A 27,714-nucleotide genomic window follows, 5' to 3' on the forward strand; every position below is an offset into this window, starting at 1 on the left:
ACACACACACACACACATGCACACACACATTCCTGAGCACTTGGATTAATCTCTTTCCTTTGATTATGGCAGTGTGAGCTTTAATTGTGAACCCACAGTGTTCGAGTGCGTGAACGATATGCATGTATTTTATGACACGCGCACACACACACACACACACACACAAAGACTTGCCAAACGTAAGCGACCTGTTCCCTCAAGATCCTCACACTGGACCTGCTCTGCGAGAGGGAACTCACAGCCAACTGGTTGTTTCCCAAACACATCATTTGGGATTCAACATTGAAGCGTGTGTGTTTTCCAAAACTCCACGAAATCTCCCACACACTTCATTCATGTCTCAAATCTACACTATTCTTCCAGAACACAAACTCATTTTATCACTTTATTGTTTAATTTTAAAACAATGAAATATCATTTAATATTCTCCAAGCAACCCTAACCCTTTACTGAATGTAATGAGACAAGAAATGTTTAGACTTTTTTTTGACATATTATACACAAATAAAAGTGAATGTGTGTATATTTTAAAATAGTTTAAATTGATTCATGCTATAGAAACTGAAAGCTTCAGCGTAAGTTCTGCCGGGTAGACTCGATTGTTACGTGGCAGTCGGACCCGCGGACTGCGAGCCTAATATTTCTATATCCTAATATTGCTGCTGGGCTGCTCCGAGTCTTTGGTAGAACTTCTTGTACCGTTCTTATGTCTTTTTCTTTATTCCCTTAAATCCCTTTTAATCCGTTATTTGTTTAATTCCTTTAGACGCTCAGAACAAGTCGAATCTTTTGCGTTCACTAGACGTGATCGGCTATAATGCTTGCCAGTAGAAACCTTTGAAGCGAAGGGAGAAGATGTAAATATAATGCTGTAATCTCCACTCTCTCGATTAGGGAATCAGTCAGTAGATGACCTTTTTTTTCAATGAATTGTTCAGCTCTATGAGAAAGACAAGGTAACAAAACATTTAGGCATTACTAAAAAGAAGTAAGCCCGGTTTGCTCAGACAGATGCTCTTTGCAGATGTGTGCAGTTACGACATGTACCAGCAGGGACTAGCAGAGCTATATTACCAGCCAAACCTTGACCCGTTGAAATACACGTTTGAAAACCATTCATTTAGCTTTTTTCTTCCGTCATTTGTGTGAAAGGGCCTTCAAGATGCCCATAAAGCACTGAAGACATGCTCTCCTCACTCCGTACGCTGAGGATTTTCACAGTAAGGTCGATCCCTTTTATTTGGTTTTGTTCGTCCTCATGGTCATTTTGACTGGTGGAGTTACTCAAAGATTTGCTCTCTGAGAGGGAGAGAGGGGGGGAGCGAGAGAGCAAGAGAGAGAGGGGAGAGAGAGAGTGAGATAGCGAGGGGGGGGGGGGGGGTGAGAGCGAGAGAGGAGGGAGAGGAGAGAGAGAGTGAGATAGCGAGAGAGGGGGGAGAGGAGAGAGTGAGAGAGAGAGGGATATGTGGTGTCAGTGTGCTGCGATGGTGGGGGGTTATAAAGCACATCTGCTGGAGAATGTGGGTGTTTCTCAGAGCAGCTTCTCTTCCCGTACCAGTCAGAGCCGTCGCACGGCTGATTTACGCTCCTCTAATGTCATGGAACGAAAACATGGAAACTGTGCCATAAACAGTGAATTCCTCATAAGTTGAGAGATTATGTTCAGCGTGTAGGGAGGAGGTCAGCTTTCACGAGACGTCTGCGTAAGCGCTGTTATCTCACAGCGACCCGACGGCTCAAATCCAGTAACTTTCCGTTCCTCTCGTCTGCAGTCAGGATACATGTCATTGCCAGTTAGACTGTGTTCATGATTTCACACAGAAAATGTTTGGGTAATGACTTCAGTTGAATGATTGGCTATTCTGTTTGGGAGGGAGTCAGAAGCAGACGGATGCTCTCTGAGTGTGTGAAAGATTAATGCAAACTCTGGATTACTAGTGCCATTGCAGGCATTACACCAGAGTCTATCGATTTTCCTTCAGCTCATCCGACAGAAGAAAAGAGAGAGAGCTATTCTCCACAGAGATGCTGCACGTCTGTTTTACCAAGAGCTTCACTGTCCGCATTGACTCAGTCTCCACGCGAGTCATGATCTACAACATGTTGGCACTCATGACAGCACAGACATGTTGAAGACCTTGTCAACTGCATAAAACGCCACTTTATAATCCTGTGTGTGGACAGCCTGTGTGTCTCATGAATAGCTTGTACAGGCGGTGTAGGAGTGATGAGTAGATTAAAGTGCGCAGCTCTTCACAACTCCGTCCTCAACCCACAGCGTTTGCATGTGGCCATCCATATAAAGTACATGAGGATTTTACTTCTCTAGGAACAAGTCATGAAACTGGTAGATGTACGTCAGCTCTGAGACGACCTTTGAGGGTTGATCCACGAAAACCATCTCCTGAACTCTCCAGCCGGTAGTTGCTGTGGATAAAACAAGTGTCTGCTAAACAACAGATAGATGTCAGTGGTCTTGTGAACAAGTGTAATACAAATGAATCTGACGTTTCATGACACTGACATTATAACCCTTTTGCGGACCCCTGAAAGCTGATGATAAATCCACCAGTTATTTATTTTACTCGGTTTAACTACAGCGCAAACTCGAACGTATACAAGCTGCTGGACAACCTAATAATAGAAGTCTAGTCTTAAAATTATTAAAGGGGTGGCAAAGTATGATTTCACTTTTCTAATTTTAGTTAGTGTGTAATAAAGTTGCTGTTTGAGCAAAAACAACATAATCAAAGTTACAACGCTCAAAGTTCAAAGCAAAGGAAGATATTTGCTTTTAAAGAAAAGGACTACAACTAACGGCTGGTAGGGACTACAGGACATTGCTCCCGGGTTAGTGACCTAGATATTCAAAACAGAATATCTAGATGGCGGTTTTAAAACTCAACCATGTGCAAACCAGTCATTTGTGTAACTTCAGTTATTATTTTATTTTTTGGACAATGTGTAATTATCCTTTATGTGACGTACATTATTCAGGGCAGAACTTAATTATACAATTGTAAAATGCAATTTCTATGACTCCCTCATAAAGGAGTAGTTCACTTTAAAAAAAACGTTTGCTGATAATTTACTCGCCCCCGTGTCATCCATGATGTCCATGTCTTTCTTTCTTCAGTCGAAAAGAAATGAAGGTTTTTGATGAAAACATTCCAGGATTTTCTCCATATAATGGACTTCAATGGGGTCCAAACGGTTCAAGGTCCAAAAGACAGTTTCAGTACAAACTGTTCAAAGGGCTTTAAACGATTCCAGACGATGAATAAGGGTCTTATCAAGCGAAACGATCACTCATTTAAAAAATAAATAACGAAGTTTAAGTTTTATAAGCTCAAACGCTCGCCTTGCTCTGTTCTGTGATGCGCGTTCGTGACTCTGCTGTTCGAACTCGTTCATCAAAATGAACAAATCTTTTTTTGAGTCATGACTCAAAGGGTCCTTGATAAGACCCTTATTCATCATCTGGTGTCGTTTAAAGCCCTTTGAACAGTTTGCACTGAAACTCTCATTTAGACCTTGAACCGTTTGGTCCCCATTGAAGTCCATTATATGAAGAAAATCCTGAAATGTTTTCATCAAAAACCCTAATTTTTTTTAACTGAAGAAAGAAAGACATGAACATCTCGGATGACACGGGGGCGAGTAAATTATCAGCAAAATTTTTTTAAAAGTGAACTACTCCTTTAATGTCATTGAATGATGCACATCTCGCAGATTTTAGCGCTTGCACACTTACACAGAACAGGGAATCTGTGTGGTGATGGATCAGAACCGCTATTAAGCTGAATATGCTTTAAAATTATGTTTAAGCAGACAAGCTTGGACTGGGAAAATCCTCAGGGTGGGACATTTGTAAAAGTCTATCAGAGTAAATGGCTTGTGTGTGTGTGTGTGTGTGTGACTGCTGATAGATGTTGCTCTAGTTGTGTCAGAGCTGTGGCCACGTTTGGGCAGGTGTGTCTTTGGCTCAGACACGTATCGCCACGAAACAATCAGCTCATTGTGCAACATCTACATTCCAGCGCCACATGAGCGTCTCAGAGCTGCTCTCCGGGGCCATCTGTGGCCACACACACCTAGCGCTGCCGAGGACACACACACACACACACACACACACCTACAGGACTCGCTGTTTCACTGAATAAACATCCAGCTGATCTCACCTATTTCTGTTAACAGTTCTTGCTCTTCAAACTGTGGTCTTTCATGACTCGATTAGACCCGGTTTCTTGTGTCTTGTGTTCTGGGAGTGCCGGAGAGTCTTCAGAGCTGTATTTTGTTAGCTGGGTTGTGTGTCTGGACAAGGTCCCTAAGCTGTTTTATAGTTTAACCAGCCTTGACTTGTTGATGGTGACATGTTTCTGCTGACTCGAGGATCAGTGTCTAAGCTGCAGTCGATGCTTGAAAGGCTTTTGGCATGTGCTGGTGCCTGCGTTTTCCACCCTTGACTGAAAGCATATGCTGCGTACAGTGTTAGCGTGAGTTAGCCTGTGTGCATGTGTATGCATATGTGTTAGCTTGTGTGTGTGTGTGTGTGTGTGTGTCCGTGGGTTCCTGGCCATTTCCGACACATCTGGCAGTGCTTGGCTCCTTCAGGTGAATCATGTCTCTTGGGAGGCTGGCTCATTCTCTGTGTGTGTGAGTGTGTGTGTGTGTGTGTGTGTGATGGGAGGCTCGCTCACTCTGTGTGTGTGTGTGTGTGTGTGTGTGATGGGAGGCTCGCTCACTCTGTGTGAGTGTGTGTGTGTGTGTGATGGGAGGCTCGCTCACTCTGTGTGTGTGTGTGTGTGTGTGTGTGTGTGTGATGGGAGTCTGACTTCCAGCGGTGTGGCATCTGCAGTGGCAGGAAGTGTGTGAATCTCTCAGAGTTAATTCAGACACACATGCTTTTGTAATTCCCCCGTCGCCCCCCCGACCCTTAAAGGGGAAGGGCCGAACAGCGTCTGCACTCGCGGCCTGATGATCTTCTGTTAGGAGTGGCGAGAGATTACTGGCTGAGACAGAAGCCGAGCGCAGGCTAACCCTGCAGGAGAACGACAGCACAGGTAACTTCAGCTCTGACAGGGGTTCACACTAACAAGCCCAAACACACACACACACACACACACACACCAGCTGCCCGGGGCGGCGCATGCCTCATCTGCGATCACAGATAACAGCCCTAAACTGCTCCACACCAACAGCTTCTGCACATTTACCCTCACCGTCACACACCAGATCAAAGCTGGACAACCGATCGCACATGAACCGTCCTGATGTTGAAACAGAGTCTCCTCTCTCTGTCACAGCTGTGTGTGTGTGTGTGTGTGTGTGTTCACAGGCGGAGGGAGGCTGTTTTGGAGGAAAGGGTCATGAGTGTTACAGGAGAATCAAACAGCGAGAGAGATTGTCTCCACCCTAATGAAGAGACGAGAGGATGAAGACACGAAACACCAAATACACCCCGTACTAAAATAAACCAGCTCTGCCCACACACACACACACACACTTCATGCAGACACACTGCACTCTGACACCAGGTCATGTGTGTGTGTGTGTGTGTGTGTGTGTGTGTGTGTGATGGTGCAGGTTGGACACACAATTTCTTTCTAACGAATTATTCTGGTTCAGATTGAAGAATCTGCATCTTCGGACTGACGGCAGAAACTCGTTCTCACTGAAGCAAAGTCAGTCTTTGTGTTTTACTCTCTCGGTGTGTGTCCTTCTGAACCATTCATGAGCTTCGATCGGGTCGCTGGCACACAGGAGCTTGGTGTCCCGACGAGCCGAATCATGTTCAGAGTTTGTATTGCTCTAAAATGAAACATGTTTGTCAGATCGTGTGCAGTGTCGGGATTGTAGATAATAATAATAATTAACAACTAAACGCTTACCAGTTCCCTCTGCCAATACTAATGTCTAGGATAACTAATGTAATTCTACTAGCATTAACATGAAAGAATGGGTATTGCGTCACAAAGTGATAGTGATGCTAACTATTGTGTGTGTGTGTGTGTGTAGAATCAGCTCCAGGCACTAGAGAGGATTAATAAAGTGCAGAAAATGTCAGTTCCAGTCTGCAATGTGTGTGTGTGTGTGTGTGTGAGGACGCGCCGCTGAGCGCAGTGTGTGTGTGTGTGTGAGGACGGGCTGCTGAGCGCAGTGTGTGTGTGTGTGTGAGGACGGGCTGCTGAGCGCAGTGTGTGTGTGTGTGTGAGGAGGTGTGCAGTGTTTGGCTGGTAATACTGAACGCTGTCCCTGTGAAAGATTCCAGAAGCTTCTCCTGCTCTCAGGGCTCCTGGGTCACGCGTTTGTCATCATGACCTCTGACCCCTCAGGCCAGCGTGGCAGCAGGAATGCAGGAGATGTTTACGCTGATGGAACTGATGGAGTCCAGGTGCCGTTTCTCTTTCTCTGTGCTGCTCAGTCACTCCCTCTTTTCTGCTTGTTATTAGTTTTATATGGATTAAACATGTAATGTGTGTGTGTACGACTGCTCACACTTTCAGTTGCTGTTTTGTGAGAAAACCTCCGACAACTGCATTTCAGAGGCAAATGTTTATGATGAATATATATGGAGGAGAGGAAGGCATTGCAGTGTCTCTCTCGCCATCATTCATCCGCTGATGGCTTTTTGAAGTGCTCTCTAACTTCTGGAAAGTTTTCCACCTCCCCCCCCCTTTTAAAAGGCCATTAAACTGTGTTGTAATGCAAACGGTAATTCTAAAGAGACCAAACAGGTGTCCGATGTGCAGGCAGCGTGTCTAATGTAGCTATTACATGGACAACAGCAGATTATCATAAAAGCATCTCTCCTTAATGTGGACTGGACTGATCAATAGCAGACTGGCGATGAGACGTGCGCACACACACACACACACACACGCACACACACACACACACACACACACGCAAGCACACACACATTGCAGACTGGAACTGACATTTTCTGCACTTTAGTAATCCTCTCTAGTGACCTGAGCTGATTCTACACACACACACACACACACACACACACACACACACCCCATGTGTTGATGAAGCCGTGTTTCACTGTCACCTTGTGCTCAAGAGCCGTTGATTGTTCTGCTCATCCCAATAGAAGGGAATTCCAGCTTGGTTTGGGATTAGGGTTAGGGTCAGATTTTACGTTATCCCATTTAGCTTTGCTGTGGTCTACAAACATCTGTGTGTACTTCGCCTGGGGTCATTCCTGAGCGAGAGAAGACACAGGTCAGAGGTCATCAGCTCCTCCATCTGACGTAACATCTCTTTGAGAGTGGCATGTGTGTGGATCTGAACACGAGGACTTCTCATGTGTGTGGATCTGAACACGAGGACTTCTCATGTGTGTGGATCTGAACACGAGGACTTCTCATGTGTGTGGATCTGAACACGAGGACTTCTCATGTGTGTGGATCTGAACACGAGGACTTCTCATGTGTGTGGATCTGAACACGAGGACTTCTCATGTGTGTGGATCTGAACACGAGGACTTCTCATGTGTGTGGATCTGAACACGAGGACTTCTCATGTGTGTGGATCTGAACACGAGGACTTCTCATGTGTGTGGATCTGAACACGAGACTTCTCATGTGTGTGGATCTGAACACGAGACTTCCCATGTGTGTGGATCTGAACACGAGGTCTTCTCATGTGTGTGGATCTGAACACGAGACTTCTCATGTGTGTGGATCTGAACACGAGACTTCCCATGTGTGTGGATCTGAACACGAGTCTTCTCATGTGTGTGGATCTGAACACGAGGACTTCTCATGTGTGTGGATCTGAACACGAGGACTTCTCATGTGTGTGGATCTGAACACGAGGACTTCTCATGTGTGTGGATCTGAACACGAGGACTTCTCATGTGTGTGGATCTGAACACGAGTCTTCTCATGTGTGTGGATCTGAACACGAGGTCTTCTCATGTGTGTGGATCTGAACACGAGTCTTCTCATGTGTGGATCTGAACACGAGGTCTTCTCATGTGTGGATCTGAACACGAGACTTCCCATGTGTGTGGATCTGAACACGAGACTTCTCATGTGTGTGGATCTGAACACGAGGACTTCTCATGTGTGTGGATCTGAACACGAGTCTTCTCATGTGTGTGGATCTGAACACGAGTCTTCTCATGTGTGTGGATCTGAACACGAGGACTTCTCATGTGTGTGGATCTGAACACGAGTCTTCTCATGTGTGTGGATCTGAACACGAGGTCTTCTCATGTGTGTGGATCTGAACACGAGACTTCTCATGTGTGTGGATCTGAACACGAGACTTCTCATGTGTGTGGATCTGAACACGAGGACTTCTCCTGTGTGTGGATCTGAACACGAGACTTCTCATGTGTGTGGATCTGAACACGAGGACTTCTCATGTGTGTGGATCTGAACACGAGGTCTTCTCATGTGTGTGGATCTGAACACGAGGACTTCTCATGTGTGTGGATCTGAACACGAGGACTTCTCATGTGTGTGGATCTGAACACGAGACTTCTCATGTGTGTGGATCTGAACACGAGGACTTCTCCTGTGTGTGGATCTGAACACGAGGTCTTCTCATGTGTGTGGATCTGAACACGAGACTTCTCATGTGTGTGGATCTGAACACGAGGTCTTCTCATGTGTGTGGATCTGAACACGAGACTTCTCATGTGTGTGGATCTGAACACGAGACTTTTCATGTGTGTGGATCTGAACACGAGGTCTTCTCATGTGTGTGGATCTGAACACGAGGACTTCTCATGTGTGTGGATCTGAACACGAGTCTTCTCATGTGTGTGGATCTGAACACGAGGACTTCTCATGTGTGTGGATCTGAACACGAGTCTTCTCATGTGTGTGGATCTGAACACGAGGTCTTCTCATGTGTGTGGATCTGAACACGAGACTTCTCATGTGTGTGGATCTGAACACGAGACTTCTCATGTGTGTGGATCTGAACACGAGGACTTCTCCTGTGTGTGGATCTGAACACGAGACTTCTCATGTGTGTGGATCTGAACACGAGGTCTTCTCATGTGTGTGGATCTGAACACGAGGACTTCTCATGTGTGTGGATCTGAACACGAGGACTTCTCATGTGTGTGGATCTGAACACGGGGACTTCTCATGTGTGTGGATCTGAACACGGGGACTTCTCATGTGTGTGGATCTGAACACGAGGTCTTCTCATGTGTGTGGATCTGAACACGAGGACTTCTCATGTGTGTGGATCTGAACACGAGGACTTCTCATGTGTGTGGATCTGAACACGAGACTTCTCATGTGTGTGGATCTGAACACGAGGACTTCTCCTGTGTGTGGATCTGAACACGAGGTCTTCTCATGTGTGTGGATCTGAACACGAGACTTCTCATGTGTGTGGATCTGAACACGAGGTCTTCTCATGTGTGTGGATCTGAACACGAGACTTCTCATGTGTGTGGATCTGAACACGAGACTTTTCATGTGTGTGGATCTGAACACGAGACTTCTCATGTGTGTGGATCTGAACACGAGGACTTCTCATGTGTGTGGATCTGAACACGAGGACTTCTCATGTGTGTGGATCTGAACACGAGGACTTCTCATGTGTGTGGATCTGAACACGAGGACTTCTCATGTGTGTGGATCTGAACACGAGGACTTCTCATGTGTGTGGATCTGAACACGAGGACTTCTCATGTGTGTGGATCTGAACACGAGGACTTCTCATGTGTGTGGATCTGAACACGAGGTCTTCTCATGTGTGTGGATCTGAACACGAGGACTTCTCATGTGTGTGGATCTGAACACGAGGACTTCTCATGTGTGTGGATCTGAACACGAGACTTCTCATGTGTGTGGATCTGAACACGAGGACTTCTCCTGTGTGTGGATCTGAACACGAGGTCTTCTCATGTGTGTGGATCTGAACACGAGGACTTCTCATGTGTGTGGATCTGAACACGAGGTCTTCTCATGTGTGTGGATCTGAACACGAGGACTTCTCATGTGTGTGGATCTGAACACGAGGACTTCTCATGTGTGTGGATCTGAACACGAGACTTCTCATGTGTGTGGATCTGAACACGAGACTTCTCATGTGTGTGGATCTGAACACGAGACTTCTCATGTGTGTGGATCTGAACACGAGGACTTCTCCTGTGTGTGGATCTGAACACGAGACTTCTCATGTGTGTGGATCTGAACACGAGACTTCTCATGTGTGTGGATCTGAACACGAGACTTCTCATGTGTGTGGATCTGAACACGAGGTCTTCTCATGTGTGTGGATCTGAACACGAGGTCTTCTCATGTGTGTGGATCTGAACACGAGGACTTCTCATGTGTGTGGATCTGAACACGAGGACTTCTCATGTGTGTGGATCTGAACACGAGACTTCTCATGTGTGTGGATCTGAACACGAGGTCTTCTCATGTGTGTGGATCTGAACACGAGGTCTTCTCATGTGTGTGGATCTGAACACGAGGACTTCTCATGTGTGTGGATCTGAACACGAGGACTTCTCATGTGTGTGGATCTGAACACGAGGACTTCTCATGTGTGTGGATCTGAACACGAGGACTTCTCATGTGTGTGGATCTGAACACGAGACTTCTCATGTGTGTGGATCTGAACACGAGGACTTCTCATGTGTGTGGATCTGAACACGAGACTTCTCATGTGTGTGGATCTGAACACGAGACTTCTCATGTGTGTGGATCTGAACACGAGGACTTCTCATGTGTGTGGATCTGAACACGAGACTTCTCATGTGTGTGGATCTGAACACGAGGTCTTCTCATGTGTGTGGATCTGAACACGAGGTCTTCTCATGTGTGTGGATCTGAACACGAGGACTTCTCATGTGTGTGGATCTGAACACGAGGTCTTCTCATGTGTGTGGATCTGAACACGAGGACTTCTCCTGTGTGTGGATCTGAACACGAGGACTTCTCATGTGTGTGGATCTGAACACGAGACTTCTCATGTGTGTGGATCTGAACACGAGGACTTCTCATGTGTGTGGATCTGAACACGAGACTTCTCATGTGTGTGGATCTGAACACGAGGACTTCTCATGTGTGTGGATCTGAACACGAGGACTTCTCATGTGTGTGGATCTGAACACGAGACTTCTCATGTGTGTGGATCTGAACACGAGACTTCTCATGTGTGTGGATCTGAACACGAGACTTCTCATGTGTGTGGATCTGAACACGAGACTTCTCATGTGTGTGGATCTGAACACGAGGTCTTCTCATGTGTGTGGATCTGAACACGAGGTCTTCTCATGTGTGTGGATCTGAACACGAGGACTTCTCATGTGTGTGGATCTGAACACGAGACTTCTCATGTGTGTGGATCTGAACACGAGACTTCTCATGTGTGTGGATCTGAACACGAGGACTTCTCATGTGTGTGGATCTGAACACGAGGTCTTCCCATGTGTGTGGATCTGAACACGAGGTCTTCTCATGTGTGTGGATCTGAACACGAGGACTTCTCATGTGTGTGGATCTGAACACGAGGACTTCTCATGGCCTCCAGCTTGTTCAAAGGCAATATTTTTAGAGCCACTATGAGATAGAAGCTGCTCTTCGCTGCTCTCTGTGTTTTTGAAGTACTCTCTGCAGGCACAAAGCTTTTACTCGTACCTTTTTGGATTAAAATGATCCTCATTAAAGCACTATGAGTCTTTTCATCCTTTCAGTGGTGTGAGGGAAAGCTTATTTAACATGCTTTATTGAGTTTGGAGTTGCAGAGATGTGTCAGGTTTTACTGCACAACAGTATCTCTGAAATGGTATTTTAAGTCAAGTCAATAATCAGGGAAATGCTCTGACCGTATCATGACAATTATGCAGCAGATTTTTTTTATTCTTTGAATTAGTTATATACAGTACACACACACACACACACACACACACACACTGTCAGTGCTCAGTACAGTAGAGGAGTCGGAGAGTTACGTTTATGCAGGTTATAGGGACAGTTTTCTGTCATACTTTACTCTCCCTGGTGTCGTTCCAAACCTTTCTTTCTTCTTCTTTTTTCTTGGTTGAATTTGATGCAATTTAACGTAAGAAAAGACAGAATAATTTTTGGGTGAACAATCCCTTCAATATTTAAATATAATCACTGTTCATTTGAGCTGTAATCTAAATTGTAACTGTGCAAAACTAAACAAGAACAAAAAACAAAACAAAAAACTACTTTAAACCTAAAACAAAATCTTTTTATTCTTTCAGAAATTGTAGTCAATAGTTAAATCAGAGTGTTTCTCATAAGTACAGGTTAATTATAAACAAATGAATGTTATTTAAGTTGATTGGGGCTAATATCTTTAGCGAAACAGCCCATTTGCTCTAACGGTACCCCAATTTTTTCTTGGGGTCAATAAAATACTTGATATATTTACAATCACATCAAGCTTGGCTCTTTGGAAATTCACAGAGACTGTTGTTGACATACAGCACAAGACCAACACCAAGCTTTAATTCAATGACATTTTTACTGTTGCAGTGTAAAAAACCTTCTTGTATGTTGTAGATGGGGCGATTTGTGTTTGCATGTGAAATGAAGTCAGTGTTAGCAGGGAATCTGCCAGTATGAGCCGCGTCGCTCTCGACTCCAGACCGCAGCCTGAGGGAGAAGATCAGCAAAACCAATTCTGTCTTTAAAAAAGCTATCTTACAAACAGCAGCGCTGCAATCCAGCCAATTTCTGCATGTTGATTTGATAAGCGTCCTCTGGGTCTCGCTGCACGACTGAGGGCTTCCCATGTGTGACTTCATAAAATTTGACTCTTACAAATAAAGCTTTGATCTCTTGTAAGTAATACAGATTTAACTGAATATTTCAGGCTATATTAGCTACAGAGTAATAGTCCCTGCCATTTTGCTTGTTGTAAATTTTTAGTTAAGGAGAGGAGATGCCCACTCAGTTCTCTGTCTCTGAGCGTTAAAGAAGCAAAAACCTGTTAAAACCTGCTCTGTAATGGATTAAACGCAGCATGTTTTTACCTGCTGTGTAATTGGTGTATTAAAATGTCAAGTGACTGCACCGAATGTAATATCAGCTCGATAGATATAAACTTCATGGACTGATTGTCATATGTTGTGATTACCAGAAATGGGTTTTTAACGAAACGTTTTAATGTCCTTCTAACCATGTGTAGCAACGATTTTGTAGAGAACATACAATTTTCAGGTAGTTTTTTAATTTAAAAGTTTGTGTTTTTTCTGTATTTGAAGAACACGTATGACAACTGAATGGCTGCAAAGAAAAATCTGTTGAAACATACAATTCTGGCCAGCAAAAGGCATAACTTGCTGGGATTGATCAGAGGCTGTTAAAGCACACACACACACACCCATCCAGTATCCAGTGCTTGAGTGTGTCTTGTGCCGGGCTGCATTGATTTAATGCATTACTCAAACTGCTGGAGAGAGAGAGAGCCGAGGTAGAGAGTCTCTCCTGACTGCATTAGGAGCCTCCAGCCTTTGTGATTCCTTTTGATCAAATCTCTGTGAGAGACGCGTGTCATGCCCTCTTCCAGCCAGCTGTGAGGGGACTGGCCCGCCACCCAGTGGGGGAGGTGTGTGTGTGTGTGTGTGTGTGTGTGTGAGAGAGAGAGAGATCTCTTAAGGTGAGAGGCAGAGAGTACAGCGGGTAGGAGGGTCTCATTCCACTCCCCAGCGCCCAGTTCCAGCACACACTCACACACTCACACACTCATCCTGGACGCTTTAGAGCCGCTCACACACTCACACGGGCCTGTGGACGAGCGCCGCGTTTCTCCATTGCAGGAGAGAGTGTGTGTTGTGTGGGTGAGTGTGCCTGAACTGTGAGTGATGGATCTCTCGCAGTAGAACTTGTACAGACAGGAGCTGGAATGGCAAACTGCTCCGAAACACTGGAAACTTCAGTCTGATCGAAATGTCTGAGGTAAGAAGTTTAGTTTGGGATCAAGTCTGTCTTTGAGAATTTAGATAAGAACACAAGTGGATGTTGAGTTATATGTAGATGATGTTACATTGAGGAAAAATAGGCTTTTTCCCTGTGTGGTGCTTTGAGCGAATCGGTAACTTTTGTCTGTGTTGGTCATTTATTGGTGTACGAGACATAAATTAGCATTCAGAAATGAATCCATTTTTACAGAGTTTTTCCCCATTTGCTAGCTAGATCTTTCAGGAGAAACTTTATTGTGCTGTTCAGATGGGTGTGAATGTCTTCTCAAGTGTGTGAGTGTTTGTTGGTCATCCACTGGAATGTAATTCAAGACAAGAGTAATTTCGCTGGCACAGCCATGATGCTGGATACATGATTGTGTGTGTGTGTGTGGAATGCTTGTTTAATCTGAACACCAATGTAAAACACACATTGATTATAGAGACCTACCAAAAGATTTTTGTTAAGTGAACAACAGGAGTCAAATTCTTCCACTTTCTGGCAGCTTTCAGAGATCCTCTCCCGGCTCTCTCTCTCTGTCTTTGTGCTCATGCTGACGAGTTAATGTCCCAAAGTGGGACTGAGACCCCGTTTCTGGGCGGGCAAACACAGTTAATGGCCTTGGGGCGTGAAAGCTTTGTCTCTGCGAGTGTGTGTGTGTGTGTGTTCATTAAGCTCATGTTGATCTGTCATTGTTGTTCGCTGCTACAGGCCTGTGTTGTGAGATCTGACAGGGACTCTTTCCTCCGCTTATTTCCACACACACACACACACACACACACACACACACACACACACACACACACACACACAGGTTCTACACTTTTGTGGTCCTAGGAGAACTACTAACTTGGACAGTTTGTCAAAATCATATTTGTCTAATATCAAGTGATATTCTGGATTAAAGCATATCAGTCGATATTTTAATTGTGACCGTTGGGTTGAAGTTTACACATTTTACATTGTAAAAAATCTATTCAAAAGCAATAAATTCTGAGTATATTAATGCATTTAACAGTCGCATTATTTTTAAGAAATGTAATAATTTTTTTTTATTTTTAATATTCTAAATAATATGCTGTATTATTGCTGTAGGCTATTTTACAATGTAGTCAAACTGTCAGCCAAAAAGCTGGATTATTGAACCGTTAGGAACCGCATACACTAGCCAATTAACATTTAAAATTCATTCAGAAATTAAACTCAAAATGTTTGCTTGGCTGAACATAATGCACCAAGTATTTTTTGTGCTTTCCATTGACTTTTGTGATGTTCAGATCAATGTGCATTTTCAAATATCGCTCTCTCTTTCTTTGTGTGTGTAAGTGCTGGTGTGTTTTATAGTTGAGGCTCGAGGATAAATAACTGTGATGTGATTATCGAGGCTGTTGGCCTGTATTATCTCTATATTGAGCTGTCGATTTGTGCTGAAGTGTCTATAATTAATATGAAATCGCATCGGAATGAACCTCACTGCATGTGTTTGTGCTCAGAGGAGTACTTAATATCATTTATAATTCTTTATTTAATACAAAATTATCATTAAAGCACCAACAAAACAGTGAAACGTTTAATTCAAAACTGAATTTTATAATGTATCAGTAACATGTGTCTCTCTCTTGGTTTAATGACGGCATCATTGGAGAGACCGTGACCCAAACCTAGCGATCGTGTTCTCCAGCATGAGAATAATCCAAAGAGCTTCTTGAGCTTGATAGAGATACACGCATATGTCGAAAGATACACACACACACAAATGTTCAGATCTAGGTGTACATTTAAAAAGTTCAAGTATGAAACCGAACATTTTGGAGTGGACATAATGGGCGTTTGTGATCAATAAATATGTTGAATATATTCATGATTATTGTGTGTGTGGACAGGCTATTTGCTGCACGCTGGTGAACTGCAACTGTGACAGTTTCAAGCCTGGGAAACTGAGGCGGCGACTCTGCGAAGACTGTCGGCACGGCTGGGTCGCCCATGGTGAGTTTCACAGACAATATTACATTTCACACAGATGTTTTTCAAACCAGGTTTAAACACTCTTCACGTCAACTCTCTCTGTCTTTCTGCCTCTTGTACTTTTCACAGTACTTTTTAAAAGAATATTCAGTGTTTAACACAAATTAAGCTCAATCAACTAAAAATGTTTACTGCCTTAAAAATAATTTCAACATGTCTTTCCCATTTTTAAAAAAATGTATTTTATTTTTCTGTAACAGTTAGCCACTTAAAAAAAGAAATGAGCGTAAATCCTAAAATACTGTTTTAGAAGTGTAGTGACAAAATGTAAACAATGTGATGATGATTTTTAGTGAAGAACAAATGCTTACTAATATTTTCTTTATAAAGCTATATCCAATTTTATAAATGCAATTTTTAAAAATGTGATACATAAAAAGACCATAAAATTATTTTAGAAATGAATGTAACAACTGTCCAGCTCAAATAATACCAACATTTTAACCAAAGTGAGTTTATCAAATTATATGCTTCACATTTCTAATTTTAAATCCTCAAAGAATAAATTGTGTTAGAAATGCTGATGTTTAAAGTTAACTTGCTCAACCTTAAATATTCCTTTAATAAACATATTTGACAAGGCAGAAATAAATGAATAAATCTGTTCATTATAAATTACTCTATGTCGTAATATTGACTTTCTGACATCAAAGCTATGTGGCATAAATTGATAAATTGATGGCCAGTTTAGAATCCTTGGATGGTTTTTTTTGTTGTTGTTGTAATTGTTATTGTTTGTAGATGATAATTATTTACAATATTGTCTGTAATTTCTCAGCCATGCACATAAGCAAATATATACAAACACACTTTTTTTACAATACATAGGCAAAATGTTTGCAACATGAAAATGTGTACAAATGCTCACTTAAAGCCTCACTTGCAAAAGAAAACAGATTCAGACGTGAACGATAGAAATGCTTTGTGAGATGCGTTGTGATTTCTGCATGCGTGATGTAAACTGCTGTCTGTTTTGCTGAATTGCAGCTCTGAGTAAGCTGAAGGTTCATCACATGTACCAAGGAAGCCAGGTGGAGATTGTTCACTCCAATGTGGTGTTTGATATCTGTAGTCTGATGCTTTATGGGACGCAAGCAATTCCAGTGCGTCTCAAGATCCTGCTGGACCGTCTCTTCAGCGTCCTTAAGCAGGAGGAGGTCATTCAGATCCTAAACGCCCTAGACTGGACTCTCCAGGACTACATCCGTGGCTACGTCCTGCAGGTGAGCTGTTCCGATCACTCGACTCACACTGATCCCGCTTGAAAACATCCGTCGATTTGAGATGTATAATTACAGTTTTGTCGCACGTTTCCTCAAAATTCCAGTGGTGAGCCGCTGAGATATCTTCAATCTTTTGGCTTATCAAGTATTCAGGTGCTTGAATTAAATTCATGCTAGTTCCTCTAGTGGAGAATGTAAAGTTAAAGCCTCTTCAGACCTCCAGATGAATGCTGTATGATAAAATATTTATTCTGGTTACAACATGAAGCTGCTACATGACTTTCAAAGCCTGCTGGCACTCAAGAGTAATTACAGGCGCACTGAAAGACTTGCCCGACTCGCCTCTGATCTCCCCCCCCCCCCATACTTCGACAGGGAAACCCGCATCATCTAAATGAAGAAAAATTATGCTCCTGAATGTATCACCCTGCTGCAGTAATTAGACCTCTCAAGTCCACATGCATTAGATGTATGCATGACTTGTTATTTAGTGACTCTGTCAATCTGTCAGAAGTTATGGAGTATTTTAGGGTCGCAGTGCAGGACATTTATTAGTGTAGACTTCATAATGCAAATTATATTCCTTGTGTGTCTGTGTCTAGGATGTGGCCGGCAAGGTTTTGGACCGCTGGGCCATAATGACCTTTGAAGAGGAGATTGTGACGCTGCAGCAATTCCTGCGCTTTGGAGAGACCAAGTCCATCGTGGAGCTCATGGCTCTACAGGACAAGGAGGGGCAGGCTGTTGTTGTTCCGACCACTAGGACCAATTCTGACATCCGCAGCTTCATCGAAAGCAGCACACAGCGCTCTGTGCGGACGCCCGCTAAAGCAGAAGCACCCGGGTGTAGTAACGGACACCATTTTGAGACTCTAGTGAACAGCATGGCCCTCATGCTGCCATTGCAGCTGCTGAACTCGGTTCCGGCCCCGTTGCTGAGCTCCGGGACAGCCTGCAGCCACCAGGAGGCGCAAACGAGACGTGAGGCGTCAGAACTGAGCCTTGACGGCAGTGCTGGCTTCGACACCGGCCCCGTGAGAGCAGAGCTGCTGCTGCACACACAATCTCCAAAGATGGAGACGGAAGAGTTTAACGTGAGTGGAAACTCCTCTCCCTCCACGCCGTGCACATCCTCCATCACTTCGGAAAACACACACATGTCCCCAGAGAGCAAGATGCGGTGTGCGGAGAAGAGCGGATCCTTGAAGAAGGGCCGTGTGTTCTGCAGTGCCTGTGAGAAGACCTTCTACGACAAGGGCACGCTGAAGATACACTACAACGCCGTTCATCTGAAGATCAAGCACAAGTGCACCATTGAGGGCTGCAACATGGTGTTCAGCTCTTTACGCAGTCGCAACAGGCACAGTGCTAATCCGAACCCGCGACTGCACATGCCAATGAACCGCAATAATCGCGACAAGGACCTGCGGGGGGGCCTGAGCCCGAGCCAGGAGGACGAGCCGGAGGGCGAGAAGAGAGAGTTCGCCTCCATGCCGGAGAGCAGGACCGCCTCAAGCTTCATCATCCGCAACTCTGAGCCCAAACTGCACGGCTCTCTCTCCAGCATGAGCCAAAGCGGAATCCTCTTCCCCAATCTAAAGACTGTGCAGCCCGTGCTGCCCTTTTACCGGAGCCTGGTGACCCCAGCCGAGCTGGCCCACACGCCAGGCAACCTGCCCTCGCTCCCGCTCCTGTCCTCCTCGGTTCCCGTCAGCACCGGCCACATCCACATCCACAGCGACACGGAGCCGGCGCCCAAGAAGAAGTCTCGGAAGTCCAGCATGCCCATCAAAATCGAGAAGGACGATCTGGCAGAGGAGGGCGTGTCCGAGGAGGAGACTCCGCCCCTCAGCCCCTGCACGCACACACACAAGTGTGACATCAGCAGCGAGGGGCGTGGCCTTGTGGACCGCGATGGTCTTCCCCGGTCCACCGCCAACTCACTGGACGCAGAATGGGACAAACTGACTCAGGAGGAGAGTTGCATCATCTCCCCGTCTTCTCCTTCTCTCTTTCACACTAAACAGAACGACGAGAAAGAAAAGGAGTCCTCAAAATGTGAAGAACCGACGTGCAGTTCAGGGCCAGACCAGCCTTGCAGCCACCGACCGGCCCGTTTCACACACGGCAGTGAGCGCTGTGCAGACGGCGGCGGCAGTGACCCGGAGAACACCAGTCCAGATGATAAAGAAGAGCAGTCGCACCCCTGCGAGATCTGCAGTAAGACATTTAAAAACCCCTACAGTGTCAAAATGCATTACCGAAACGTGCACTTGAAGGAGATGCACATGTGCACTGTGGACGGCTGCAACGCTGCGTTCCCGTCCCGCCGCAGCAGAGACCGGTAAGACGGAAATGAGTGTGTGTGTAATACAGTCCATTACATCAGGCAGTTATTCAGAATCACAGGACAGTCTCTGGCTCCAGCGTTTATACATTATTTTATTTCTCCCCGTAGCAACTTTATTTTATAACAAAAGGGGCAGGTCTTAAAAGGGACGCACACAGGGCTCGACACTTAGGAGTTAACTGGTTATTTGCCCGGCCAGAATTTTCAAGAAAAGTATATGAATAAATAATGTTACGTATAGACCAGTAAATAGCCAGTGAAACATATAAATGAATGAGCAAATTACAAGCAATAGCACAAATAAATACAATAGAACAAAGAAACAAATGAAATGAAACAGATTTCAGCTCGATCTAATAGTATTCAGATACGAAATACTTTAATGTATAAATTAAATATAAATATATATATAAATCCTATAAAAGGTAAAGAAGAGCAGATCTGAGTATTTATATTTGTCTTTTGTTCTTGAACATGAATAACTCAAGACGGAAGCAGGTATATTTCTCTACTGTCACTTTAACACCAAATGAACGGATCTGGCGAACATCAGACTTTCTCATAACCGTTTACGTTCATTAAGACTTTTTATTTTAACGCAGTTGAGACCTCATTTACGAGCATACTCGCCAAAACTGTGTCTGTTCGTCCGTTCGAGCTTGACAAAAGAGAACTGTGTGAGACGCATCTTTCTGTGCGTAAAACAGCGTGCACACACCCAATGGGTTTCTTTCGCGTCTTCTTGCGTTTGAACAGTTCAGGATTTCTGTTTATGGAGGTTTATGAAGACCATAGTCAGGTTCTAGTACTGCGTTCTAGTTTCCAAATAACAAGTAGATTTTTGATACCAAGCAGTCGAAATGCTTGATCTGGAAATCTGGAGCTGATTAGAACATCGCAATCATTTAGCAATCGTCCGTTATTTACCGTGAGGCCAGGGTTAGATTGATTGCTTTTATTCATGAAAAAACTTAGAAACAAAAGACTGTTGGTTTTTTTCTTCAAATGTTTTTGCTTTTAATTCTCTAGACACAGTGCAAACCTGAATCTGCACCACAGGCTGTTGACCAAAGATTATTCAGGAACGTCTTCTCTCCGCAGAGAGCATCCCGATCTCCCTCACAAAGAGCAGATGTCAGTCAGTCAGATGTCTGTGATCCTCAAAGCCAGCCACCGCACAGGCCTCGTCTTCCCCATGAGCAAATCTCTGGAGAGAGCCACTGAGCCAGCAGAGGGTGCTGTGGAGAACGACGCTGTGCTGGACCTGAGCACCAGAGGCAGCGCACACTCGTCCTGGGACTCAGACGTGGGCAGTGAAGAAGGGCTCCCTCTAGAGGACAGTGACGAGAGCTGCGACGGGCTCCGCGTCTCGTCTCCACCGTGCCTCAGCCTGCAGTCTCACAGCTCATCTCCCATCACGTGCCATCTCTGTCAGAAGGTTTACAGCAACAAAGGCACATTCAGGGCTCATTACAAAACGGTGCACCTTCGCCTCCTTCACAAGTGCAAAGTTCCAGGGTGTGACACGACGTTCTCCTCTGTGCGGAGCCGCAACCGACACAGTCAGAATCCTAATCTGCACCGTAACCTTGTGATGAATACCTCCCTCAAGCAGGAGTAGGGCAGTGCAACTCACACACACATTCCTCTAAATATACATTCGCGTGTAAAGTCCAGGGGGCAGAAAGTAAAAGTCCTGCCACATGTTTATTCCCACCGCTGTTTCTCTCGTTAGTTCTCTCTCCTGCCTGAAAACTGCAGTCGTTAGCAAATCCAGGAGATTGGAACCAAATCCTGAGGAGGACTTTTACTTTCTGGACCTGGACTTCACAGCTCTGCCTACGCAATGATTCACTCTTAACAATTGGGGCTCAAAAGCACTGGTCACCGTACTGTACAATCAAGCACAACTGGAAGGACAATCGTATTTATAATAAACCTTGACGTTATTTACCTTTTTAATGTTAAGATATGTTTTCATCTCTACCGTTATATCTACTTGAGAAACTTTACTTATATTTATTGATTTTTTTGAAAGTAGGACAGAAAGACAGATGCCTAAAAATGACTGAAGAAATAACAAAGCTGAAGATTGAAGAGACAGAGATGCTCGCCAACACACAAGAAAGCGCATACAGAATCATTTTAATATCCTGCTGTTATACAGTAAGGGTCAGGTCCATCATTCTTTACCCAAAGCCACATACAAGTCATGTTGTATTTTCCTTCTCTGCACTTTTCCACGGAGGGGACTCGTCTCTCCTCGGCACGAGACTTGATCCGGCACGAGCCCACAGCAGATTAGAGACCGTCAGAGCGAGCGGGCGAGTGAGCACCACTGAGTGTTGGTGAGAGAGCCCGAGCTGTGTTTAAGGTGCAGGACTCACAGGCGCTGCAGGTCGTTTTCTGGTGGTGTATTTGTGTTTGCTTGCTGTTCAGATTTGTTTTTATTACAAAAGATTTAGTGAAGCTGATAGATTGTGTTGCCGTTTCAATCAATATGCTCTTTACAGAAGCTGTTGTGTTCTTGTTGAGTAAGTTATTATATGTGTGTTTTATTTTAGGGGCCAAGCATCTGCAGTGTGTGTTCTGGCGTCGTCCCAAACACATCTGGGTTCTGTCACTTAGACTCTATCGCACAAAACAAATTCTCACATTTCTTTTGCCTTTAACTATTCAACCATACATAATTCTTTGTGATGAAATGCATTATTTTGGCAGGATTGGCTTTGTGTGTCCACACTCTCTTCTTGTTGTGAAATCTGGAAAAATCATTGAAATCAGTCTTATTGTTATTTCAGTCTGAACCCTTCCTGTCTCCGTCATTTCTACAGTTGTTACATTAAATACTGCGATGTCCTATTAAACTGACAGTAACTCCCGCTGTCGTGCTTGGCCCCTTAATCGCTGCTTTCATTTATATCGCCATAGTTGTTATTCTTGTGGAGACCAAAGATTCCTCATCCAGGATAAAGCGTGAGCAACAGAAGAGTCAAGCGCACGCATGGACACACCAGCTTTAAATGCTAAAACACAGGTTGCTCTTAAGACTTGAGATTCAGTTTTGTAAAAAATGCCATCAGTTTAAAGTGTTGATTTGAGCATGAGGTATTAGTAAAGTCAAAGGATCGTTCCAGCGAAGGCTTAGGCCGAGGACAACAAGCCAATCTGATGCTCATAAAGCTTCTGTGAATCAGAGATGAACAACACGAGTCTCACACTGGTAATGCGAGAAGACTCTCTCTCTCTCTCTCTCTCTCACACACACACACACACACACACACAAACACTCAAACCTGTGGACTTTTATTCCTTGAACTTTTAACTTCTCTTAATATGTACAATCTTCCAAGGTTATCAGGATTATTGTGACAATCTAACCCTAACCCACTATCATTTATTTGTGTTCTATCATTTTTGTATGTGTTAATAAACAATCTAAAAATATCACTAAATGTACACTTTTATACATAAACATTAAACAGGGGGAAACAAATAAAATATATGCTAAATCTTTGGTTCTTTATTGGTTTAACAATCATGAAATGACAAGCTTAACATTTTGGCAAGTAATGTATTTCTTAGCAGAAAACAAAACTGAAATCAGAAAAATGTTTTCTCCAAAGCAACATATAGTGTTGTGTTTATCAGTGATTTGCACAGTTTAAACCCCTAACCCTGGGTTCACCAAAATACCCGGGACAATAGGAGCAGATTACAGACATGATCAACAGACAGGGTGTAAATGAAAAGAAAAAAGAAAAAAAGAAGTGTACATATCGATTAGCATTATAGCCTGAGGCAAGACACTTTCACCAGAAAAATAAATAACAAACATGACTTATCAACCTGCAGATTATTTTGTCCGTCTAATCATGTCAAGTCAAGTCAAGTCAAGTCACATTTATTTATATAGCGCTTTTTACAATACAGATTGTATCAAAGCAGCTTCACAGTGATAACATGAAAGTAGTACAACACAGATCAATAATATTGCTAAACACTAAATAACCCCAACTGAGCAAGCTCAAAGCAAGCCAAAAGCAAGGCGACAGTGGCAAGGAACCAAACTCCATCAGATTGGATGGAGAAAAAACCTGATATAAACCTGATAAAAAAACAAATAATCATGTATTATTTACTTGCAAGAATGTAGCCCCTACCAAACTCAGTAATCCGTGTACTTTCAGCAACTTGACTAGCCAGTGAATTAGCAGGTTTCAATGGTTGCTTTGCACAGTGCGTGACTTTTTTTTATCTTCATGTAACGCGGCTAGAGTTTTGACACAGAGTCAGTGGGCTCTGTCTAATTCTTTCTTTTTCGCTTGTTCATCGCCATCCTTTTTTCCCCTTTACCCTTCTTTGTTTTATGAGCAGGTGCCACTCGAGAAATTGGCCTGACTCAATGAAAAAGATAAAAATAGATAAAATAGTCCCTTTTTACATGAATCAAGTTATGGATCTTTCTCAATTTCAACATGAACACAATAGTATATTTTTGTAGAGTCTTTTTGTAACATCTTTTACTTCACAATTGAATTAAAACAGAAAACCAGCCAATGCGACAGCTTCAACCAGTGCAAACCAGAACAGCTTCTGGAATGAGCTTTTATATCTGTGCTGAGGCGCATGTTGGAAACTGGGAGAAACCAAGTGTAGAAGATGAAGGGCAATGTTTGTTTAAAAATGTAACAGTTTTTCAGTGAGGAAACATATATTGAGATTTGGTGGTTTGTTGAATTGTATTCCTTGTTGTTTGCGTTCCTGTCAGTGGTTTTGCCCATAAGTATAAAGGCCCACACGAAGATCCTACAGGATTGCCAGCCTGGGATGTAGTTTGGAGAGGGAAGGTCCAACTGAAGTAAAGGTAAGAGAGTTATTTTTATTGTTGGTTATTTTTCACTTGTACTTAATTGGTGTTGTAGATCTTTACCCTTTCTGTATATTTGTATTTTCATAACTTTTTTTTCAAACTTTAATGCAGTACAGTTTAAATTAGGGATGGGTAAATGAAGCTTCATGAAGCAATGAGGCTTTCCCCTGACTGTTCCGGGAAAAGATTCAAAGCTTCGAGAGTGTCGAACAGCGCCATCTGGTGCTTATTTAAAATAAAGCAGCCAGAAGCTCTGGCAGATGAAGCAACCACAACACACTACAGAGTTTCAATGTTATGTGTACAAATAAAAACCTTACATGTTTGTGTTTGATTTGTTCATTTAATAAATTCATTTTCCTATTAAAGTGTGACAATAAAATATAATATAAGCTTATATTATTCAATAAGATTTAATGTAGGCCTACTCTATCTCTCTCTCTGTACACACACACACACACACACACAATGAATATAACATTGTCTGATAGGATCATCTTTTTTTAAATGTATGCCACTTGGCAGTGATAGTGCTTATGTAACTGTAGGAATGGCAGAAATGTGATAAAGTTTTTACTTATTTTTATTTAGAAATCAAAGCTGTTTCACAGTGTTGGGGCTGAGTCTATTTCTCCTCTTACACAGTAATTCCCCAGCCTTAGAGAACACTCTTTCACACGGCTTTCTGGGGCTGTGCAGTCTCATGTAAAGCTCTGAAATGCCTTAGCATGGATGATGTGTTGTTTCCATAAACAAGCTCTTTGTCACACACCAAGCATCTCGCCTTTTTAAAAATGTTATATGAAAGTAATAAATTACTTACAAGAATAAAATAAGTAAAATGTTAAATAATAAATATATATATATATATATGTGTGTGTGTGTGTGTGTGTGTGTGTGTGTGTGTGTGTGTCACCCAAAGCGAAACTCGCACGTGATCGGACAGAAAGTGAGGCTTCATTTGTCATCGATCACGTGACTCACTAGAAATTGTGTCGCATATGTGATACGTGCATCAAAGCTTCAGTGTCATACGTAACATCACTAATTTAAATGTAGTGATCGTAATCCAAGGCTTTCTGAAGCATTTTTAGGCTTTCATCAAATTGTGCCACTTCTTGATCCCAGTTTCACCGTCTTCATAAACACAACACAGCTGAACCTCGTGAACTAGTCAGGTCTCCATTCTCTCCCAGGTAGTTACTATGGTTACTGTAGTTGGGTTAATTTACCCCAGCTGTGTCTCGTTTCCCTGATCTGTTATCTGTGTATTTAAGCCCTCTGTTTCTGCCTGGCCGGCTTGCATTACTTTGAGTTGTAGTTGATGTGTGTGGTTCTCCTCGTGGGTTCCGCTGTTCACTGGTCTATTGATGTCTCCTGAAGTTATCTCCATCGTTGTGTGCTTTAATACATCCACCATTTTGTAAGTGACATTTATGAGCACATTTCTAAAGCAGAAATACGTGTTTGTTATTTTGCCTCCTTTGATTATAGAATTGGGATGCTTGTATTGTGAGTATTTTTATTTATTTATATGAAACTAAATTTTTGTACTGCTCTTATTAACATCCCAAATAGATTTTGCAGATTGAGATTTGATGTTTGGTGGGTAATTTACAGTCTCTTTTAGCAGCTGGCTTTTGCCAGTGTTTTACTGGTCTTTAAGAGTTTTGGTATATTTCACTTTATCCACTTTCACACAGATTTTTGGATTTATTATTGTTGTTGTTGTCATTGTTTCTTTAATTTGGTGTATCATGTTAATTTTTCTGTTTCCTCTGTAGATCTGAGATGTAAATGGGTCTGATGTGAACTCTATCACTGAGATCGGGTCTGATGTGAACTCTATCACTGAGATCGGATCATTCGTGTAGTGCTTTTGTCCAACGATCCACTTATGACCTGTCCTGTGTTTTTGGATGAATTAACTTTTCTAATGAATTAATGTAATTTTATCATTTTTGTTCCAGTGAGCTCTTGATTGGAATGAGTCCTGCATGTGTGTGTGATCTGATTTGTGTTTTTGCAGGAGCTGTTTAGGGATATAAAGACATCTGAGTGAGTCAGAGTTCAGATACAGAGGGTTGCCACATGTAGTGACCGGTGAAGTTCAGGTGAGATGACATGGTCACTGATGACTGCTTGTTAATGTTAATTTGTTAACTTGCCTATTTTGCCAACATAATCAATACTATACTTTGTAATTTGCGGTTTAAATGCTTGTCTGTTGTAATTGTTTCTCAGGACCTCCACATGCTCTTAAATGGAGGATTAGCAGATCCTCTGCATGTCTTCTGAAACCCTCCTTGTGTGGAGACGTGAGACTTATTCTTGTTTCCATGTGCTCTTCTCTGCACTTCTTGTTCTCTTAAACCTTTTCTTTTGCACCTCACACTGTTTTAACCGTAATATTATGTAAAGAAACTTTTATTTTGGATGCAATTAATCATGATTTATCGTTTCACAGCCCTAGATTGGATTAGATTACACAGCCCTATGTGAATTGACTTGATTTATTACATTGCCTATTGTACTTCCTAATTTATGTAGAGAAGAAGACTATTGACAAATGTGTGTGAAACAAAGAAGCTGGCTTAATTACACTAATTGTAAAACAAAAAAAGTGCAGGCATTGTATTGTTAGGGCTTGTATTTTTATGGGCTGAAATTCTATTTGTTACCATTTGACTCTGACTTCATCTACTCCATGCGTTTCTCTGCCCAGGAAGACTCGATCATCTCTGGCTCCATTCACTCCGGCACCGACACAACACCATGGATCACACAGCGGAAGACACGAGCCAGGACCAGAGCAAGAACCTCTCCGTCACCCCTCCCGGTCTTGGAGATCTCGACCTGGAACCGCTTCTCCCCTCTTAGCGAGTCCGAACGTGACGCCACCGTGATCATGGGCACGCCAATGGTCCGTCATGTCTGTGCTACCTCAGGTAAGGATAAGATGTGCATTCACTGCTTTCCTGGTGCTCATGTTCTTGATGTTGCTGCACAGGTTCCCGAGATCCTGAAGTTGATGTGTGCTTCGGAGCTGTTGTGCTGAACGTGGGAGCGAACGACATCAGGCTGAGGTTCTGAAGGACTACAGGAGCCTGATCGAGACGGTACGCAACACATCGCCTGAAGCAACGAGCCTTGCACATCTAACCCTTTCTGTGTCTTCTTTAAATAATCTTTTCTAGATTTTTTTTTCCGACTAAGTTTCATTAGCCGTCTTCTAATTGATTTATCTTTAAAAAAGAAAATGCATTTCTAATCTTTAAGCACATCCACGCACACGCTATTTAGCTGGCGCTTAACTGTTCAATT

At 43.2% G+C, this 27,714-nt stretch overlaps 1 protein-coding gene across 4 annotated transcripts in view; it reads left to right on the top strand.

Moving 5' to 3' along the window:
* Positions 1-22,964, top strand: part of bnc1 (basonuclin zinc finger protein 1) — a 73,439-nt gene extending 50,475 nt beyond the window's left edge. For 2 of the 4 annotated variants that reach the window (XM_089116593.1, XM_039680305.2), the window contains 4 exons: positions 15,803-15,905; positions 16,932-17,167; positions 17,770-19,511; positions 20,547-22,964. In XM_089116593.1, the coding sequence (XP_088972719.1) occupies positions 15,803-15,905; positions 16,932-17,167; positions 17,770-19,511; positions 20,547-21,138 (2,673 nt within the window). In that variant the 3' untranslated portion in view covers positions 21,139-22,964. Of the gene's footprint in view, positions 1-13,580; positions 13,917-15,802; positions 15,906-16,931; positions 17,168-17,769; positions 19,512-20,546 lie in introns of those variants that run through there. The other 2 variants (XM_039680308.2, XM_089116594.1) reach the window with 2 other exon arrangements.
* The last annotated feature ends 4,750 nt before the right edge of the window (positions 22,965-27,714 follow it).

The sequence above is a fragment of the Pimephales promelas genome, chromosome 10 (assembly GCF_988280905.1).
Source record: "Pimephales promelas chromosome 10, fPimPro1.hap1.1, whole genome shotgun sequence".
Lineage (NCBI taxonomy): Eukaryota > Metazoa > Chordata > Actinopteri > Cypriniformes > Leuciscidae > Pimephales > Pimephales promelas.